This window comes from Paroedura picta, chromosome 3, assembly GCF_049243985.1.
Source record: "Paroedura picta isolate Pp20150507F chromosome 3, Ppicta_v3.0, whole genome shotgun sequence".
Classification (NCBI taxonomy): Eukaryota; Metazoa; Chordata; class Lepidosauria; order Squamata; family Gekkonidae; genus Paroedura; species Paroedura picta.
The window spans coordinates 109,427,748-109,449,120 of record NC_135371.1 but is presented as its reverse complement, the minus strand read 5'-3'; the positions used below and the strand labels follow the sequence as shown (position 1 = coordinate 109,449,120).

Genomic DNA, 21,373 nt, shown 5'->3' with positions numbered 1-21,373 from the left:
TTTTCACTGTCTCTCAGCTGCTATGGGAACATTCAGAGAAATGATAAAATACGATATTCAAATCAAATGAAATTGGTATGTGGAGTATGCAGTTCCGGGGCATTATAGAATCATAGAATCATAGAGTTGGAAGGGGCCATACAGGCCATCTAGTTCAACCCCCTGTTCAATGCAGGATTAGCCCTAAGCATCCTAAAGCATCCAAGAAAAGTGTGTATCCAACCTTTGCTTGAAGACTGCCAGTGAGGGGGAGCTCACCACCTCCTTAGGTAGCCTATTCCACTGCTGAACTACTATGACTGTGAAAAGTTTTTCCTGATATCTAGCCTATATCGTTGTACTTGAAGTTTAAACCCATTACTGCGTGTCCTCTCCTCTGCAGCCAACAGAAACAGCATCCTGCCCTCCTCCAAGTGACAACCTTTCAAATACTTAAAGAGGGCTATCATGTCCCCTCTCAACCTCCTTTTCTCCAGGCTGAACATTCCCAAGTCCCTCAACCTATCTCCCTTGGCCCCAGATCATCCTCGTCGCTCTCCTCTGTACCCTTTCAATTTTATCTACGTCCTTCTTGAAGTGAGGCCTCCAGAACTGCACACAGTACTCCAAGTGTGGTCTGACCAGTACCGTATACAATGGGACTATGACATCTTGTGATTTTGAGGTGATGCCTCTGTTGATACAGCCCAAAATGGCATTTGCCTTTTTTACCACTGCATCACACTGCCTGCTCATATTTAGTTTACAATCCACAAGTACCTCAAGGTCTCGTTCACACACAGTGTTACCCAGAAGCGTATCCCCCATCCAGTAGGCATGCTTTTCATTTTTCTGACCCAGATGCAGAACTTTACACTTATCTTTATTAAATTGCATCTTGTTCTCATTTGCCCATTTTTCCATTGTGTTCAGATCTCGTTAAACTCTGTCTCTATCTTCTGGAGTATTTGCCAGTCCTCCCAATTTGGTGTCATCTGCAAACTTGATGAGTAGTCCCTCCACCCCCTCATCTAGATCATTAATAAATATGTTAAAAAGTACCGGGCCAAGCACCGAGCCCTGAGGTACCCCGCTACTCACCTCTCTCCAGTCTGATGAAACACCATTGACAACAACTCTTTGAGTGCGGTTCTCTAACCAATTCCCTATCCACCTGACTATCTGAAAATCCAGATTGCAGTCCTTCAATTTATCCATCAGAACATCATGGGGAACCTTGTCAAAAGCTTTACTAAAATCCAAGTAAATGACATCAACCGAATTTCCCCGATCCAGCAAACCTGTTACTTGGTCAAAAAAGGAAACCAGGTTGGTCTGGCAGGACCTGTTGGGAGACAAATCCATGCTGACTTCCTTGGATCACCAAATTGTCCTCCAGATGTTTGCAGATCGCTCCCTTTAATATCTGCTCCATTATCTTCCCCACAACAGAGGTCAGACTCACTGGTCTGTAGTTTCCCGGGTCATCCTTGAAGATCGGAATAACATTTGCTCTCTTCCAGTCCTCCGGGACATCTCCAGTCCTTAAAGAGGTTCCGAAGATGATGGACAAGGGCTGTGCAAGTTCTCTGGAAAGTTCTTTGAGTACTCTCGGGTGCATTTCATCCGGACCAGGGGATTTGAACTCATCCAGTGCAGCTAAATGCCTCTCGACAACCTCTCTATCCATGTTAACCTGCCACCCAGACACTGTCCTTTGGCTATGGCCATCTCTAGATGTGCCTAAACACTTTGACCTGTGGGAAAAAACAGATGTAAAATAGGCACTAAGCCTTTCTGCTTTCTCTGCATCTTCCGTTAGAGTTTGTCCATCCGCACCCAACAGTGGGCCTATTGCCTCCTTTACTTTACGTTTGCTCCTCACATAACTGAAAAATCTTTTCTTGTTACAATGGGCTTCCCTGGCCAATCTTATCTCACTCTCAGCTTTGGCCTTTCTTATGATTGATCTACAGTGCCTAGTAACCTGTAGGTACTCTTCTTTAGAGCTCTGTCCTTCCCTCCATTTCCTGAACATTTTCTTTCTTAGTTCCTCTTGAAGTTCTCTGTTCATCCAAATAGGCTTCTTAGAGCTCCTGCAGTGTTTTCGTCTTTCTGGGATAGTCATTGATTGAGCATGCAATAGCTCCTGTTTGAGTAGCGCCCGCCCTTCACATGCTCCCTTCCCTTCCAGCATTCTCGTCCATGGTATGACACTCATCATGTCTCTGAGTTTATTAAAGTTTGCCCTACGAAAATCCAACATCCGCGTCTGGCTACAAGCTTCCTTGGCTCCCCATCTCAAAAGGAATTCTATGACGACATGGTCACTTCCCCCTAGGGTCCCCACCTCCTTTCACCTCATCCACCAACTCTTGCCTGTTGGTCAGTATTAAGTCCAGTATGGCTGAACCTCTTGTGGGTTCATCTACCATTTGATAAATGAAATTGTCAGCCAGGCAGGTCAGAAACTTGCATGACTGAGGACGCTTCGCAGAGTCTGTTTCCCAGCATACATCTGGGAAATTGAAGTCACCCATGATGACAAGGTTCTGCCGCTTGGATATTTTCTCAAGCTGCTCACAAAGTGCAGCATCCACATCCTCTCATTGGTCAGGCGGTCGGTAGCAGACACCAACCACCACACTGTTTGTTTTCCCCTCGCTTATTTTCACCCAGATGCTTTCCACTGTAGATATGCACTCCTTCACTAGAATTTCCTGACAGGTAAGCCCTTTCCTCACATACAGTGCCACTCCTCCACCTCTTCGATCTATTCTGTTTTTTTTGAACAGTTCATATCCATCCACCATTACATTCCAGTCATGAGAATCATTCCACCAAGTTTCTGTGATGCCTACTAGATCATGCCTTTCCATCAGCATGAGACGTTCCAGCTCTTCCTTTTTATTGCCCATGCTTCGGGTGTTAGTATAAAGACATCTGAATTAAGTTTAGATTGTCTACTCCAGTGGTCCCCAACCTGCGGGCTGCGGCCCGGCGCCGGGCCGCAGCTCCTTCTTCCCTCCCCCCCGAAGCAAGAAGCTCGCCAGGCCGCGAGCAAATCGGCTGCCAAAGCGGCCAATTAGCTCGCGGCCCTGCAAGCTTCTCGCTTCGGGAGGGGAGGGAAGAGAAGCTTGCTGAGCCGCAAGCAAATCGGCCTCTTTAGCGGCCGATTTGCTCGCGGCCCGGAGGGGCTGGGAGGGGAAGCCGTGGCCGCCAGCATGGCGGTGGCACAAACGCGTATACGCGGACTGCCGCGCACGCGCGTTCAAGCCCCTGCCGGGCACAAACGCGCGTGCGTGGCAGTCCGCACATGCGCGTTTGCGCTGGGGCTGCCGCGCGTGCGCGGGCCCCCGGGCCGCCCTCTCCCCCCACTATGCCGCAGCGGTCCGCAGCAAGTGGAAGCTTGCGGACCGCTGGTCTACTCTGTCAACCAAACAATAGAAAGGATGTCCATCTTGGAAGATGTTCTTTTTCTCTGGCTCCCAACTCCCTCAAAACGGAATTTTGCAGAAAAGGAGAAAGTAATGTGCCTATGCAGTCATTCAAGTGCGTCACCTTTATTAGGTATGTTGTCTGAGCTCATTTTAAAGCATTTTATTTACATGACCATAAGACAGTTTGCAAATAAAAGTAGAAAATACAGACTGGGAGAACAGCTTGTTTGTATTTATGTGGTGATGTTCATTTTCCTTACACAGACAGAGCTTAGATTTGCAACATTTAATCTTCCCTTTCTAAAACTTCAGGTGTAGAGACATTTGTCATTTAACTTTTGGTTTCCATTTTTGTTTGCAAAGCAACAATAGCACATGTTTGAAAGTTCAAAAATGAGTTCAGCGATATGTTCAAACAATACTGAAATTAATGATTGGGCAGGTATAATAGCTGCACCTTTGGCATTCTATTAGTTACACGCTTAACAATTATTTGACCTGAATGGACCGTGTGTGCACTACCGGAGGTGGTCAACTAAAACCAAAACATTCTTATGTGTATCTCTGTCAGGACAGGTTTTTTAATCTGCACCATCTGATAAATGGAACACTCTGAGACCATGTGTCGGAGAACTAAGTTAGTCCTTGCAAATTTCCAGCAAGTTTGTTCTAGTTAGGCCAGTGGAACTTACGGGTCCAACTTAGCAGGGCAGAGCTGGGTCTAGCAGCCTAAGCAATAGTCTTAAACCAATAAAACCATTTTATTATTTTCTATCTAATATTACAGAGTATTAAAAACAAAGTGAGCTGCCATAATCGTGTTACGCCGATTAAGATATTAAAGCGATCTCACTGACAAATCCAATGGCATATGGCAACACGGGGCTGCCTTCAGTTAGGACAGCAGCTACAACCACTGTCCCATCAGTTCTCTTAAATTTCAAAAGCCAGCAAAGGAAAATCATAGTCACCTTTAAGAATTAAAGTGCCCATTTTGCCTTCAGTTTGAGGCAGGATTGTGCTTACAAAATAGATCAAATATTCCTACATAAAAAATTAACCTTTTACAAACTGCCTTTTTGACTATAAAAGGCACACCCTCTTTCCTCTTTCTACAGATGCAGCAGCACTGCCTATCCAAGTGTCATTAATTGCTAAAAGGTAATGCTTAAATCAGAAAATCAGCTGAAGCTGGATAGTTTGTATCTACTTATAATTAGTCATTACAACATCTGAAAAATATGTCCCACAATTTACAAATTAAAATAATATTTAGAACACATCAAACGGTTCCTTTTTAAATAACTTAACTTCAACAGGTAATCTTTTAATAATATAAAATCTGTATATAAAACTATCTAAAATGTTGCATAGTGTCCACCAGTTCAAAAATATGCTTCAACAGAAGACAAAAAAAAAATCACCTTTATAAAATGCTAGTAACATTCCATTTCTATGTAGTACTCTTAGCTGATCAAAATAATACAACCAGTTTTGGGCACAATTCATTACGCCCTCTTCCAAAACCAGAAAGTCACTGTGAAGTTTTGAAGGACTCTTTAATCCTCATCAGATCTGTAGAACAAATATGACCGAAAGCCCTGTTGTACCATTCTAGTGTCCGGCCCCTGTAAAGCAATAAAATAACATCTCAGGCAATTGCCTCATTTTCTTTCTGTGCTACATTATAGGACTACTAAATTAAATAAAATTGCTCCCAATCATATTTTCTATTAATGCAGAAATAGAATAAATAGTCATTATACAAGGTAAAATAATTTGTGCGTGGCTGCTGAATAATTGGTGTAATCAAAAACACAATACTGACACTCATACTGAAGTATTAGACTTTTTCTGAAGAAGCCCCTTTATCCCGAAGCCCTCTGTTTAGAATATTACCAAATCTAAACATTATGTGGGTTAAATTTAAAAGGGGGAGTACCTTTTATCTATTCGACAGACATGTGTCACTTTGGATTTATGGGAACCAACTGATTCTATAAGGTACTGACACAGGAAAACCTTAGCTAGGATTCCATTCAATTTAGCACCTTCGCTGTCTGTTGAGGTAGCTGCTAACACACAAGTCCCACTTTGAGGATCAGTTCGCCAAGTCCTGAAAATTAATAAAGACCAAAATCATTTGCACTGTTCATTTGCTGTTAGCTAAACAAAGGTCCTGAGATGCTTCCAATCTGTACTTTAAAATCTATTCAGTACGTTAGGTTGATACTGGGAAATTTCTAAATGATAAATCTGTTAAGTCATCCAATCACAAAAGCCACATTTTTCCCAGGGGAGAAAAAAGATCTTTATTAATAATTATAATTTACAGTATTTATCCCAAGTCCAATGACTCTGAGACACATTATCACTGCAGCAAAACTAAAAGTTGACTCCATTATGAACATATTCTATTAGAATGCTACTTAGGGATGCATTGTTGCCACAGAGGAAACTAATGGGGACAAACATGCAGTTCATGAGAAGAGATTGCTTAGATGTGTCTTTTGGGGAGGGGATTAATGATCCTTGCTAGAGAGGTGGGGGTGTATCCTGCTTTTTACTGCCCAAAGTAGTCACAAAGCAGCTTACAATCGCCTTCCCTCCCTCTCCCCACAACAGACACCCTGTGAGGTAAGTGAGACTGAGAAACTGGCCCAAGGACACCCAGCTGGCTGCATGTGGAAGAGTAGGGAATCAAACCCAGTTGTCCACATTGAAGGCCGCCAACTCTGAACCACAGCAAGTGAGCTCTCAGTTAGTTCTGCCTCCCTTCCACACCATTATCACAGCAGCCATTAGCAAGAAGAAGAGTTCTACCTCAGGACCACATGGTCTCGTAGAGGAAGTGGAGACATGCTCTCTGTTGTGTAGTGGTAGATGTCTGTATCATCATCTAAGACCTCTAGGATTTTTGACTGCTGAAGACTTGGATCCCACAGGTGCTGTTCCATCAGTACACGGTGTAGAACTGCTTTAGGGGTAGCATCAATTTCAACAGAAGCTCTCCATAAACGGAGACAACAGTTATCTTCGACCTTGGAAGACAGACTACCAGTTAGGCACTGAAAGAGACAGTTAGTGAGGTGTTTCTCAAGCTTGCAGTAGCCTTGTGCAAACAACCCATCTGTGCACTGACTCAGCATGTGGGGATGGAGAACAGGACATGAACACGCTGGCCCCACCAACATGCAATCACTGAGTTCTCTGCATGGTGTCAACGCACAAAGGAAGTGCCCATGTCCTCCTCCCTATAATTAGCAATGATTGGAAAACAGCATCGCTATGACATTGATCAGGATCCCTGGTATCTTTAGGAGCCAGTGGCCAAATTATGCTAAAAACTATATGGATTTAGATTTTTTTAATGTGAATACAATACCAAAAGTGACATTTTGTGAAAGAATATCAGAATAAGAGGGGTTTTATAGGGAAAGCCACTAAGGAAAGGCTTGATCCATGAAAACAGCAAAAGTTATCTAGATACCACTTTGGTTTGACCCCTATTTAGAAGTACTTTTCATTAAAAAGATAAAAATGCAAGAAAACTGATTATAGGCAATTTATTATTTGAAATGCCATCTGATCAGTCTATCTTTCAGTTTGGACTTCAGAGACTGAACTGCCTTTGTCTCTTCAATCTTAGGGAAGGGCCATAGGGGCAAGCACTTCTTTCCTCTGGCCACAAGCAACCCAACAATCACACAGAGCTTGGGGCCCCCAAGTATTCAGGACTGCTCTCCCTCCCCACCCCATGAACGGACACACTGTCATCTGTGCTGGGTTAAGGCTAGGATTCACAGATGTATGCGCTAGACATGCTTTTACATACTAGAATCCATGCTGCTGTAGTAAGGACTGTACAAAGCAATCACTTAATACAGGCTCCACACTGTTCCTTCTCTCATTAAGAATTATCATACCATTACAACATCCTAAAAAGGGCACTCAGTAGAAAATAACAGTAGAAGTGTCATCCTAACATCATTTAACCAATGAATAGCTCATTAATCACAAGGGGAAAGGCTGTGTATTTTTCAGATGGAGAAAGAGACTTCCAGGCAACTGTCAGGTCTATTTCATAGCACATTCAATTTTTTATTTATTTCAATTATACCCCAGCCTTCTCTCCCAAAGAATCTCGCATTGTTCTCTCCCTTTTATCTGCACAATAGCCCAAGGTCACCTAGCAAGCTCCCATTGCAGAGTGGGATTCAAACCTGGGTTTCCCAGATCCTAGTCCAACATTAAGCATTTCCATTTCTAAGATCTAATGTCAACTTCATTTAGCTTCTCTTGCCAAAGTTACCTTTTTATAACCAGAGTCCACACCTTCCACGATGGAACAAACAACCCAGTTCTTGAATTTCTCCTTGGCATCGCGGAGCAAATCCTGCATAGAGTGTTCCAGGGAGATCACTGTGCTGGAAAGTCTTGTTAAAATGGTGTGATTTGTTTCAGTTGAGATGTTTAGATTATGGAAATCTTCATAACCCTCATCAAAGCAGTAGTCAGGGGTCTGTAAAAATTGGAGATTACTCAAAATGTACTAGATTGCAATGATCTTTATACATCTATGGTCCTTTCCCCAGATTTAAGTCATTAGTTATTAATTCACAGTTTCTCACAAAAAGAGGAAACAAAACAAAATTGACACTATATGGTCACATCTCTCCCAAGGTTTGCCAATCTACTTGAGAGCAGATGGCACAGTGTCCACTTCTCTGTGATCTCCGGTGCATTCAATTCTATAGATATCGTTAGATTTTTTTGGGGGGGGGAGTGTGGGTACTTTTTAACATGAATATGCTTGACAGATAGCTGGTACTTATTAACTATCCTTCAAATTTGTATACCGGATAGCCATTCGAACACAGAAAAGTTAAGCAGGGCTGCATTTTGACCTGTCATTTATTTCAGTGGTCCCCAACCTTTTTATCACCGGGGACCACTCAGTGCTTGACTGAGGCCCGGTGGGGGATGGTAGTTTACTCCTCTACTCTCAACCACTGCCCTAATGCTCTCTGATCGCTATGGTAATGTTTAAACATCCCTTCAAAATAAGATACAGACACGCCACAACAATGAACATAAGGAACATTTTATTTTCATGGAAATTTTAACTCATGACAATGACAAATCAATGGGAACCCTGAGCTTGTTTCTCTGCAACAAGATAGTCCCAGCTGGGAGTGATGGGAGACAATGACACCCGAAGTGTGTTGTAAAGGGCCGGGGGGGATGAAGTAAAGGGCCGGGGGGGGGGGAGAAGGTGTCCTTCGCGGCCCACCTCCAATTAGTCGACGGACCACATGTGGTCTGCGGCCCACAGGTTGGGGATCGCTAATTTATTTGATTTAAATATAAACTAGATTGGCTTTGAAAGCCCCCCCCCCCCCAGCAGCAAGCACACCCAGCGGCCCAGGGAGGCCACGGTGTGCTCTGGGGCTGCGGGGAAGCCATCCCCAGGCCCTTCCCTCCCTCCCTGACAAAGCCACGGTTTTTCTGGGGCCCATGGATGGCTTCCCTCTGCGGGGTTGGGGAAGCCATCCCCGGCCCCCTCCCTCCCCAGTGAAGCCGCTGCTTCCCGCAGGCCTACAGGGCCTATGCGGCTTCCCGTGGGCCCTCCCTTCCCCTCACCCCAAGGCCTAAGGTGTGTCCTGGGGAACGTCTGAGGCAAACTGCCACCAGTGTCAGCAGAGAGCCCCTAGCTGGGTGGGTGGGACTGGCCACGCCCACGCTCCACCCACTTAGCCGTTAACCAAATATGTATACTGCTCCCTGAGTGGTTTAAAGATGATTTTCTTCTTAGCCAGGACTGTAGATCCTATTCACTTCAACTAAGTGGTCAGTTTGTACTTTATTTTGCATACACAGACAATCTAGTTTTAGTAGGCTCTTGTGTTTAGTGAAAATATTGATCAAATATTATTTCTCCATCGAATATTTAGAAATATACTTTGATTAAACAGGTAATCTTCTAATGTGGTGAGCTGGACTTGATTCCCTGCTCTTCCTTGTGATGGGTGACCTTGGGCTAGTCTCAGTCCTGTTAGAAACCTGCAGAAGGCACGCAGATGCTGCCCCAGCTCCTCCTATGTCCTCTAAGTTGACAGAGGCCAGGACAACTTACTGGCAGCAGGGCATGCTCTGTGACTGGCTCCTCTTCCACCTGGCAAACTTCTGAAACCAGCAGGAAGTTGGAGGTGGAGAGCTGACCCCTTATTAAGCTCTTCCTGGCTGAGGGTTGCCTCCTAATTGGGTCTAAACTACCTGGGTGGGTCATTCCTCAATGAGGGCCAATCAGGTAGTGGGTGAGCAGCAGTTTGGATTTTATAAGATTTACTGATGATGATGATGCATTTGGTCATCAGATGTATACTATGGTATACTGGTTATAAGAACATCTTTTCTTCAAATCAAATTCTTTAGAAAATTGGTATTCAAAATACACATATTTTTATTTACCACACATGCCTCACAATCCCTCCCAGAAGCTCTAAGCTGTTTACACACAGATTTGTAGCAGTCCATCCAAGAAAATTCTAGAACTACTATAACATTTGAACAGACCATTCCTTGGGGCATTTACCTTGAAAAGTGCAATAGCCCCAAAACAGACTGAAGATTGGCCTCTCCCTTTTGGCCCTCCTTTTTCTCCTTCCCATCCACCAGCCAACCTACTTTCATTGTTTTCCCACATTCCCCCAGTCCAGTTGTGTGGAGGAGAACTTAAAGGAAGGACCATTTTCTACCTTCTCCATACTATTTTCTCTTTTCTTCCTGGAAAGCCCCCATATCTTCACCTTTCTCTCTTCCCACTTACCAACCAACCTATGCTTTATCTGCCACCTATCTTCAGCTTTATTCATTTTTATCATTTACTTATAATTATTAAAATACACTTTCTCCACAATTTAGACCCAAAGCAACATACATAGTTTTATTATTTTCCAGTTTAACTTGAAAACAACCCTGTGGTGTAAGTAAGAATGAGAATATGAGGCTGACCCAACTTTTCCCAGTGAATTTACAGACTAGGAATTTGATCCTGGGTGACAAAATGCTATGCTTCTGCCTTAATTCTAGCTCTGTGATCTGTTAGTCAATTAGCCATTTGCCCATGTTTTATTGCCTAGGTCAGTTCCTCTTAGGTTTCACACCTCTCCTCCGCCTCTCCCCCATGCATCTCCATTCACCTCCGGAATGCGGCCTTGGGCTCTGCCTATCTAGCTGTTGTGACTGTTGGAAGTCTTCCCGCGGTTGTACGGGTTCTCACAGGGAGGGGTACAGGTTTGTGGAATATATGCTAGGCCTGTTTGCCTGTGCCCCAATTTCAACAAGTTATTGTTGAGTTAACTTGCTTGATCTGAATAAACAAAATCTTTTGCATCAAGTCAAGGGTTTTTTTATATCTGAGCAATTGAAAATCCTCACACTGGGTCTCCCAGATCCTAGTCCAAAACTAACTAACACACCACAATAGTTTGTTGTAGAGTGGATGCTGTAGCAAGCAACAAGACTTGGGTGAGCCATCAACATTGCCTGGCATTCGCTGCCAGGACTAGCCCCAGTGGGTCTTTCCCTGAAAAGGACTAATCAGCCCTAGTAAAGGCCCTGCATTTCCCCCTGTCTTTGACTGATGGAAACCAAGGCTCCCAATGCTGTTGTGGTTGCCAAGCAACCACTACAATGACCATTATCAGGAAATCAATTTCTTGAAGCTACAGGTGCTAGTTCTATTATTGTGGAGAAGGGGTTAAATGTACCTATATAATTTAAAAAAAGATTTTAGAGGTTTCTGCAAACCTGGAGCTTTCTTCAGATCTATAGAAAAATCTCTGGTGTATGTTTATAGCTCCATTCTCTGAATTTAGGTATCCACAGATTTGGCCATAATGAGATATATAGATGTACCTGGGTAGCAGTGAAACAGGCCCAGCAGAGGTATATGTACAAACAACAGGGTGGCAGAATTGGAGTGGCTTGAAGATCTAATTCAAAACATTGGAACAGGAGGGGGGGGTACATTCTATGACAATCACTGTCTTTCTTCAAGCTTGCTGAATCATCTGTCCTTATTCCTTCCAAGCCAACATCCAGTCCTGCATTCTGCAGAAGTACTTGAAGGCATCTTCCCTCCTAACTTAGATCTTTGCAACCTTTTCTCTCCTCTCACATTCCCTCACTCATTATTTTTATCCCTTTACCACACTGTTCTACTGATATGCAGCGAGAGAACAGTGAAAAACTAAATCCAAGGGAGGAGACAGGAATTACTGGAATATGACCCTTGATTAAAAGACACCATTCTGCCTCATACGCCAGACTCCATCTCTGCCTTGCCCAAGAGAGAGCACTTTTTCACAGGCTCTTTCAATGCCAGATGGAAGAGCATCCTGGCACCAGATGATATGTGTTTAAATGTTGCCAAGGGGAGTGGTCACAGATCCAAATGCCAAGCATTCTTTAGTATAGCCAGCATGCTAGCAGGTCAAATTTCCACACAAATCAACGTATCAGAGGAAGAAGAAATGCCAGGAAGTCTGCAAACCAGCCTGGTGTAACTAAGTCCACAGTCTGTTCATGTCATAAAGGAAGTGTCCAATCAACCTGGAAAGTGCAACTCCTTTTGTCATATGTTTATCATCAATGGTGTCTCCTCAAACAGGATGTAATTTAGTCCAAAAGGAACCAACCATGAGAGCCAGCTTGGTGCACTGGTTAAGAGCGGCAGCCTAAAATCTGAAGAAATGGGTTTGATTGCCTGCTCTTCCACATGCAGCCAGCTCTCACAGATCAGTTCTCTCAGAGCTCTCTCAGCCCCACCTACCTCGCAGGGTGTCTGTTGTGAGGAGAGGGAGGGAAGACAATTGTAAGCTGCTTTGAGACTCCTTCAGAGTGTAAAAAGCAGGGTACAAAAAACAGGTCTCTCAGTTTTGTTCGGGGGGGGAGGGGACCTTGGAGGATAAGCAAAGGCAGGCTATTTAAAATTATCACCTTCCACCAAGCAAGATGTAAAGCACACTGTTATCACACAAATTAAACAATCCACTTGGTCTACCAATGTCTGCATATTATATATAAAGAATAATTGTTATCATCATCCTGTAGGACGCAGCCACCTGAAATCATTGTGTGTGTTAACTCCCTTGCGAGTCAAAGAAGACATGCTCCAACCCAGATGGCTTCTGCACATGAGTAAAAATCCATTAGCAAGGAAACAAAACAAGAAGATTCCTTTATCTTAGCATATGGTAAATGGTCACAAAGATGAAGGCCACCCTTCCTCACCCATCTACCATCAAAGAACTCCTCTATCATGCCTGGGTCCAGCTCCAGTTTAGAGACCTGCCCTCCAGCCAGACCAAGCAATGCGACCATGAGCACATCTCCAGCATGCATAAATTAAGATCAAGCTCCAGCTCAAAATCTCCATCTCTTTAATGTCTGCAACAAATAAGGTCATTAGAGGGAGAGCAAGAAGCAATATGGCAACATTTACAAATACCCTGCTTCAAAATAAATCCTCCCTACAAACTTCTAGGTCCATCCATAGGACCAGAGGGAGATGAGGAAGAATCCAGCATCCTTCCAGCTTACTAGTGATTCACTTACTCAAGTAAAATGTTGCATGTAATTGTACTGGCCTCACAAAGTGCACAGCTGTCCATAGCAAGAATCAGCTGTAGCTAATAGCATATTATAGGTTGATACAGGATTTGTACTTGGCAGCAATAAGCAGGAATGAGAAACACTGTGAATGAGGCTAGGCTGTGGCTCCTACAGAACACAGTAACCTACCTGAAAGAGTCTGTGGCACTCCATTATCATGTGTGCCAGGCCTTGAGTTGCAGCTAAATTCTCACTCAGATCTCTCTGGTCAGGTCTCCCCGTGCTATATTTTCTCTGGCTGGATCTAAAGAAGAGATGGTAGAGGGCAGAATGTTCAAGTCACATCAGAGACTTAGATGTGTCTAGTTGATACCTTTTAGACTACAGAAGGGAGATTACAGCATTGATGTCTCATTCAAAAAAATTAGTTCCACAAAAAAAAAACACAACAACACAAGATGTCTCTCTGCCAGCAGAGTGCAATTTGTGTGCCTCCCCTCTCCCTCTGCAGCCCCAAAAGCCCTCCGAATTGCTAGACCCTTAACAACTTGAAGGAGCTGGAGTTCTGCAGAGAGACAGGAGAAAAATGCAAACATCTCCTGTTAATGGCAGTCCTCTGCATATGCCAAACATTACCTTTTCATTTGACATTTATTATCTGCAGTCAAGTAATCCTATGTTGATCTGCAGTCTGAAACTTAGCCCACTTCATGGAGTATTATGCAAAAAACTAATACAGAATGCAGTGCATCTTGCCTCTGGAAACAGGTAGTAAACCCATGCAGGGGTTCAACATAGTATGACATTTCATCTCATTTAAAATAATTTTACCAGAGCACTGGTGACTTCACATACATGCTACATGTGCAACCTAAAAAGTGCCTTTTGATGAAATGGACACACAGATGACAGACATCTCAACAAGACCTGTGCCATTCAAAACCCTATTCTTCACGGCTGATCACAAAAAACATTGTGGTCCACATTGCACACAAAAGCTTTCAGTCTAGTCCTGTGAATTCTACCTATGACTACCTATTGAGTCAAATCCCAATCCTAATGTAATATAATCATGATTTAACACAGTCATTTGTATTTCAGTTGAATGAACAAACAGCTCTCATTGATTTGCCTATCATCAAAAGTACTTGTTTAAAAGCCGGGTCAGCAAGCCAGAGGAAGAATGCCAATAATATCACTCAAATGCTTTCAATACTAAAAGGTAAAGGTAAAGGTATCCCCTGTGCAAGCACCGGGTCATGTCTGACCCTTGGGGTGACGCCCTCTAGCGTTTTCATGGCAGACTCAATACGGGGTGGTTTGCCAGTGCCTTCCCCAGTCATTACCATTTACCCCCCAGCAAGCTGGGTACTCATTTTACCGACCTTGGAAGGATGGAAGGCTGAGTCAACCTTGAGCCGGCTGCTGGGATTGAACTCCCAGCCTCATGGGCAAAGCTTTCAGACGGCTGCCTTACCACTCTGCACCACAAGAGGCTCAATACTAAAGTGTCACTAATTCGTATTTTAAGCTTATTTGTGGCATTGTGCCAGGTATACACTTGCAAAAGGCCTGGCATTCATCTCTAACAACTTTATCTCGGAACATTCTTTCTGACCATTTTAAACACAGACAGCGAGATAAAGGTACATGACTTTAACCCTTGGAGCCCAAGTTGTTAGATTAGGTCCCTTTGAAGTTCCAATGCTGAAATGAAATATTAGCAGCCTTTTATCTAACCCCTAAGGTACAAAGCAACCTTGAAGTTAAGACAGTAGAGCAAGCCTTTTAAAACTATGTACAGTTTTTTAAACTAACTAAACAAATATGAATGTATAGGCCCTGCTCCAATCAGGCTGCTCTTTCCAAAGATTATTGTTTGCTACTGAAACAACTATCAATTCTTCCAATACATACTTGGCTCTGACAACGTTTCACTGACTCACTGTGACTGACAGTGCTATCATCAGGTCCCTTGTTGATTCATCTCTCCCTGGGAATGCTGAGCATCACTGGACTTGTTTTAATGCCTGATACACATCTGGGATGTGTATTTCTTTTTTAAAGCACATTCCAAACATGCTTTACCTCTCTTCACCCTTCTTAAAGGTTTAGTGATCCAATGTCAATTTTTACCAATACCTTTTAAGAAATAGAATTTGCTCCCTGAACATGGTTAGTCTGCCACAGACAAAAAAGAAAGAAAATTCCCCCTTCTTAACACTTATTTTCCCATATCCCTCATATCTTTACCAGATGTATGGTTGTAAAACAACTATCTGCAGCCAACTATTCTGCCTGGGATTTTTATTCCACTTCTCAATGCAGCTCCTAAATTGCTCATATTACTCCAAAATAAAACTTTTTCTTCTCACCCTGTGATGTGATACACAAATTCCCTAATGCAGGGCAGCTTGCTCATTATACTTTACAGGAGATTTGGTCACCTTTCCCTAAGTATCTAAAGGTTACCTGAAACAAAGAGCCGACAAACTTCCCTCCATAGTCAACAGGTTTCAGAACACTTCCAATCACTTGGGCTGATCCTGCGTTGAGCAGGGGGTTGGACTAGATGGCCTGTATGGCCCCTTCCAACTCTATGATTCTATGATTCTAAGGCATGTCGGTCACCATTTTCTGGGAGCCACTGCAGTATAGTGCTAGATTGTTACTGGCCAGATCCTGAAATTCCCACAAACACTCAATCCCAATATGCCACAAGGGTGCCCATGAGGCTCGCTAGCTGTAATAGCATGGTTGATTTTGCCTTTATGACCACCACTGCTGCAGCCCTTGTTTTTTGGATAATTTCCTTGGACAGATAGATATATCTATAATCATGACCATATGCTTGATTTGCTGAGTAGGAACTAAGGAACTTTTTGCCAAGTTCACCAGGAAACCTCACCAGGAGGTTCACCGAATTCACCAGGAAATTTCTCTAGAAATTGAACTACTCTCTGGGTATCCTTCAGAGACTACTGAAAGGGAGGCACTCTAATTAAAGTGTCACCGAGGTAGGAATGGACCCCTTCCCTTTAATGGCACTACCAAATTCACCAACATTTTGGTAAAGATTCTTGGGGTTGTACATAGTCCAAAAGGAAGGGCTCAAAATTGGAAGTGGTGCTCCCCTAAACAAAATCTGAGGTACTTCCTGTGCCCTTGATAAATCAAGATATGGAGGTAAGCCTCCATGAAGTCTAAAAAGGTTAATAACTCCCCACTCTGTAGTGCCCCTGCAATCGAATGCAGTTTATCCATTCTGGACCTCTGGAGTCTCATGAAGGTTGACATACTTCAAATCCAATCCCCGGTTCTTTAGGGCATGGTAAACAAGATGGAATATACTCCGTGAAAAAGCCCTGAAGGAGTATGTGCAGAAAAGCTTAAGGAGTTCTGAACCTTTTATCTGTTTTTTAAATTATTATTAGGGAACAAATAATCCTGCGTGGAGGGATAGCTAATTTAGTCCAAAAGTAACCAACCATTAATACCCTTAATTTTTCTGGGCCCTTGTGTGATCTCATAATTACTTGTCTCCTGTTTAGATTTAGAACAGCTATTGCCTTAGCCAACATAAATTGGTGGCCTTTGAACTGGAATATACAGACTCTTGGGGAGGGACTGAGAAATTACCAGATTGCCACCAAATGCCGTGAGTGCAGATATAAGATACATGTTCCTTAATTTTATCATTAAGGAACATATATAATTTGGGTGGAATCTGAAATGTAGGGGTTAAATTTCCCTTTCTGTGACTTGTTGGCCCAGCAGATTCAGCTCTGCCTGCCTGAACCACCCTTGCTGTGGTCATCTAGAACAGTTCAGAGGGAGGTCCTGCATTGGTTAGATAATGACCGCAACCCCCATAGAAGGTCGAAGCCACTGTGGAATTGTCAGTAACAGTCACAGAAGGGCCACTACTCCCTGAAAGGGCTGAAACAGCAGACAAAGAGATTGTGGCTGTTGTGCTCTTTTCTTACCACTTTTCCACATGCCTGAGTGTCTCAGCACTGTCAGAAACCCCCATGTATTTCTGCCATGGTTTAATAGATTGTACTCTTGTCCTGATTTAATGCTTTGCAATGTCTGAGTGCAGCTGACACACAAGGACGAAATCTCTTTGAAGTCTCTAGATGCCCTAGCATCTGCAGAAAGCTGACAACTCCGGCAGGGCCCTCAGCTCTTCTGGCAGCTCAGTCCAACAGGGTGGGGCCAGCACCGAAAAGGCCCTGGCCTGGGTTGAGGCCAGGTAGATGTCCCAGAACCTCGGGACAACCAGTAAATTCATACCCACAGAGTGAAGAGCCCTGTGGGGGGCATAAGCAACCAAGCAGTCCCACAGATAAGTGGGACCCAAGCTGCATATAGCCTTAAAAGTCAGTACATATACCTTGAACTTGACCTGGAAACAGACTGGTAATCAGTGCAGATGACAAAGCACTGGTTGAATGTGGGCCCTCCATGGTGTTTTAGTGAGGACCCTAACAACCGCATTTTGTACTTCTGGCACTTCACCTGTTCTCCATGAATTGTCAAAAATAATGGACAGAGGCTCAGAAATTACAACTTCTTTTAGTATCCTTGGATACAGTTCTGGCCCGCAGGATCTGGTTTCATTTAAAGAAACTAGGTGTTTATGGACTACCTCTACAGTGATCCTAGGCCACAACTCCCATGCAGAGCACAATTCCCCCTGGAAGAGAAGACTGAGAAGTCGAAATTGAGCAGTTCAGCCCTCTCTTCATCACCTGTTACAATGTCACTTTCTTGTCCCCACAATGGTCCTACCATGTCCCTATTGTTTTTCTTACTTCAAATATAACTAAAGAAATCTTTTTTATTCTTTGTAGCAGTGGTCCCCAACCTTTATTAGGCTGGGGACCGGCAGGGCATCGGGCCGCGCCCGCGGGGACCGCGCCCGCGCGGGCCACGCCCACGCTTCTGGCCGCGCATCGAGCCGCGCCCGCGAGCTGCGCCCGCTGATCAGGCCGCGCCCGGAAGCCACGCCCGCGGATCGGGCCGCGCCCGCAAGCTGCGCCTGCGGATCGGGCCGTGAGGGCGCGGCCTGCACGGGCGCAGCCTGGCCCTGATTCCCTCTTCCCGCCCTCCCACAGTAAGAAGCTTCCCGGGCCACAAGCTTGCGGCCTGGGAAGTTTTTTACTGCGGGGGGGGGGGCGGGGAGAGGGAGCTGCGGCCCGGCGCCATGACCTTCGCGGCCCGATGCCGGGCCGCGGCCCGCAGGTTGGGGACCACTGCTTTGTAGCATTTCTTGCTAGCCTAAGCTCATACTGAGCTTTAGCTTTTCTAACACGCTCCCTACAAGCACTGGTTATTTGTTTATATTCCTCCTTGTTTATAAGGTCCTGCTTCCATTTCCTAAATTAATTTTTAATTAGATCCTGTAAAAGTGTTTATGGAGCCACCCTAGTTTCTTTAGATTTCTCCCATTTTTCCATCTCAATGGAATTCATTGTCTTGGATTGTGCCCAGTATTTCACTTTTGAGAAACTCCCAACTTTCTTGGACTTCCATCTCAAGTTTTTCTGACCATGGGATTTTACCCAACATAACTTTAAATTTGTTCAAATTTGCTCTGCTGAAGTCTAGCCTGTATGTGTGACTAGATACAGCTTTTCTCTTCCCCAAGTCATAAAGTCCAAAATCACATGATCACTACTACCAAGCACTCCCACAACTTTTACCTCATCAACCAGTTCTCCCCTATTGTGACAATCAACTCTAAAAAAGCAGACCCCCTGGTTGCCTCATTTCCTACTTTCTGGGAAATGAAGTTATCAACAAGCCAAGCCAAGAATTTACTGTATTTTTCATTTTTAGCACAGTTGGTCTTCCAACAGATAGATAGGTAATTGAAATCTCCCATGGCCACTAGGTCCCGTCTCTCTGAGAACTTAGTAATCTGGTCTAGGAGCATCTCATCCAAGTCCTCCGTCTGGCCTGGTGGTCTATAGTAGACCCCCACCATAATACCACTATTATTTCTTGCACCTTTTATTTTTACTCAAAGACTCTCAGATGAACTCTCATGCTCAGACACATGTAATTCTTCACAAGTAAATATCTTATTTAAGCAAAAATACCTGGATGATGAGGAACTTTCTCTTCTCAGGGTATTAAGGTGAAACAAGGATGGTGCAAGGCAGACAGCAAGATTGGTTGGTGTCATTTGGTTTTCCTCAACAAAAGCTACTACATCCCTGAGAAAGAAGAGTAGAATTTTCAAAGCTTCACGGTTTTCATCTGGAAGTAGAATAGCAGCAGCCTGGACAGCACAAAATTGCTGATCTTTAGGCAAATCTAGAAAGATAAAGAGATCCCACATCATCCTGTCTATGAATTGACATTTATTATTTCAATAGAACACCACCCACCTACACTTCATTTCCATGCCTTTATCCTTACAATATGGGCACAAATCAGGAAACATAGGACAGCACATAAGCAACTGCTTAGCTCCCCTAAAGTTACTATCAAATGGCCAACAAAAGTTCCAATACCATAGTTTTTAAAAGCACCATAGTATCTTTCAGACACCTGTAGCTATTCAAAAAGAATTATCATCCTACCCATACTCTGTCTTCCCTTTCTTATCCCTTCAATGCATTCATTTAAATCATAACAAAGTAAAATGATGAGTGGGTACGACTATCAATTCTTTGCATCATCATTGTTTAAAACTGGTTAAGTTTACTGTTGCCACGACATACATTGGTAGATGTTAAGGAAAGATTCGCACAGCTTGCTGGTGAATATAGATTCCGGAAGATCTCGGAAATATTGTTTCACCATATCTGCCACATCAAATGCTGACTGCCCTTCATAAGTTACATTGTGAGGGTCATTTTCATTCATTTCCCGTAAGGAGAGGATTCTAGATTTCACCCCAGATTTTCTGAAAAGGCCAACCTATGGAAGTGAAAATACAACATTAAAGATCTAGCCAAAGAAGAAAAAAATTCTATTTGCCTTAATGTGATATAAATCTCTGCCTTATTTTCCCTAGAGGAATCTGCCTTGAGCACACAAAACTGGCTCAAGATCTCCAGCCCCGGAGAAATCAAACTGGCCTCAACCACAGCCAGGGCTGTCTCTGCCCTGGTGGAATGCTCTTCTAAGCCAGATCAGGGGCCTGCACGATTTAAAACAGGGGCTGTAAGATGTAGCTGTTCCACCAGGCCTGTGCTTGAGGCCCACAGAACACCAACAACAACTGGCCTCCCTACAACATCTGCACACCACACAGTTAACAACATCAAGGAATTTATTCCCCCTTCCTCCCACCAGAGAGAAGCCAGTGAGATCCTGGGTTTTAATGCAAACTGTTGTTAGTAATGTAAATGTTTTAACTCTTTTATTGTATTGATATATGATAGATGATGTGAGCTGCCCTGAGCCCTAGGATAAGAAATAAATGAAACTAAGATTCCATGAGCTGGGTGGTAGTGGAGCTTTGTTAATAAATTAAAGAATGGATCCCAAATTCTTTCATCAATAGCATGATATGCACCATAACAGCACGACATGCACTCAAGGTTGACTAATGCACACAACTTCTGTTCTGAAGCAGCAGAAATTTGTTCTACAGGAAAACAAAGTTTGAGTCCAGTGACATCTTTAAGAATTACACAGTTCTATTCAAAGTGTAAGCTTCATGTGCATGCACACCTCTTAGAGGTGCCGCTGGACTCCAACTTTGTTCTGGTGCTGCAGATCAACCCAATTCACAGGAAAGAATGAGAAAACACAGTGAGAGTAAGAGGACAGAGATGTGGGCTACATCACACATCCCATTTTCAGTTACAGACTGTGAAAAGAAACGGTATATTCTAAGCCCATGAGCTAAGTTTTTTTTTTTCATACAATACCTGGTCAAGAAAATTGTCTCTTAAATAGTCCATGGCCTGTACTATGCTTCTTGGAAGGGGATGACTTGTTCTCTGGACATTTAACAATAATGGTACTCCAAATATATTTTTGTCCTTATAATCAGGGGCTTTTATTTTTCTAATGAACTTCGGAACTGTCCTGGAAATACAAAGTAATTCATTAGCTTACTGTGTCTTATTAAGGATTCAGAACTGAAACTGGCCACTAAGAAGCCACCATTGGTTGCAATTAAAGTTTTCAGTAATACATTTCTAAATGTTTAAGAGGAAAACTAATTGAATCTACATTTCCTTTACCCCCAAGACACTCCAAGGATGCTAAAAAATATAAAAAATTGGGAAGGGTTCCACTTAGCACAATTAGCTAGCAAATTAGATTTGTTTATTTCAAATAGCTCAGTCAAGGGTGAAATTCCTGGTGGT

General features: G+C 43.5%; 1 protein-coding gene across 8 annotated transcripts in view; it reads right to left on the bottom strand.

Moving 5' to 3' along the window:
• Nucleotides 1-3,526: 3,526 nt before the first annotated feature.
• LOC143832561 (rho GTPase-activating protein 7-like) overlaps nt 3,527-21,373 on the bottom strand; it is a 221,191-nt gene continuing 203,344 nt past the window's right edge. For 7 of the 8 annotated variants that reach the window (XM_077327149.1, XM_077327147.1, XM_077327150.1 and 4 more), the window contains 8 exons: nt 20,930-21,089; nt 19,772-19,970; nt 19,145-19,361; nt 13,227-13,341; nt 7,732-7,941; nt 6,243-6,487; nt 5,362-5,535; nt 3,527-5,047 (listed from right to left, as the gene is read on the bottom strand). In XM_077327149.1, coding sequence (XP_077183264.1) covers nt 4,954-5,047; nt 5,362-5,535; nt 6,243-6,487; nt 7,732-7,941; nt 13,227-13,341; nt 19,145-19,361; nt 19,772-19,970; nt 20,930-21,089 — 1,414 coding nt within the window. In that variant the 3' untranslated portion in view covers nt 3,527-4,953. The remainder of the gene's footprint in view (nt 5,048-5,361; nt 5,536-6,242; nt 6,488-7,731; nt 7,942-13,226; nt 13,342-19,144; nt 19,362-19,771; nt 19,971-20,929; nt 21,090-21,373) is intronic. The other variant, XM_077327148.1, reaches the window with a different exon arrangement.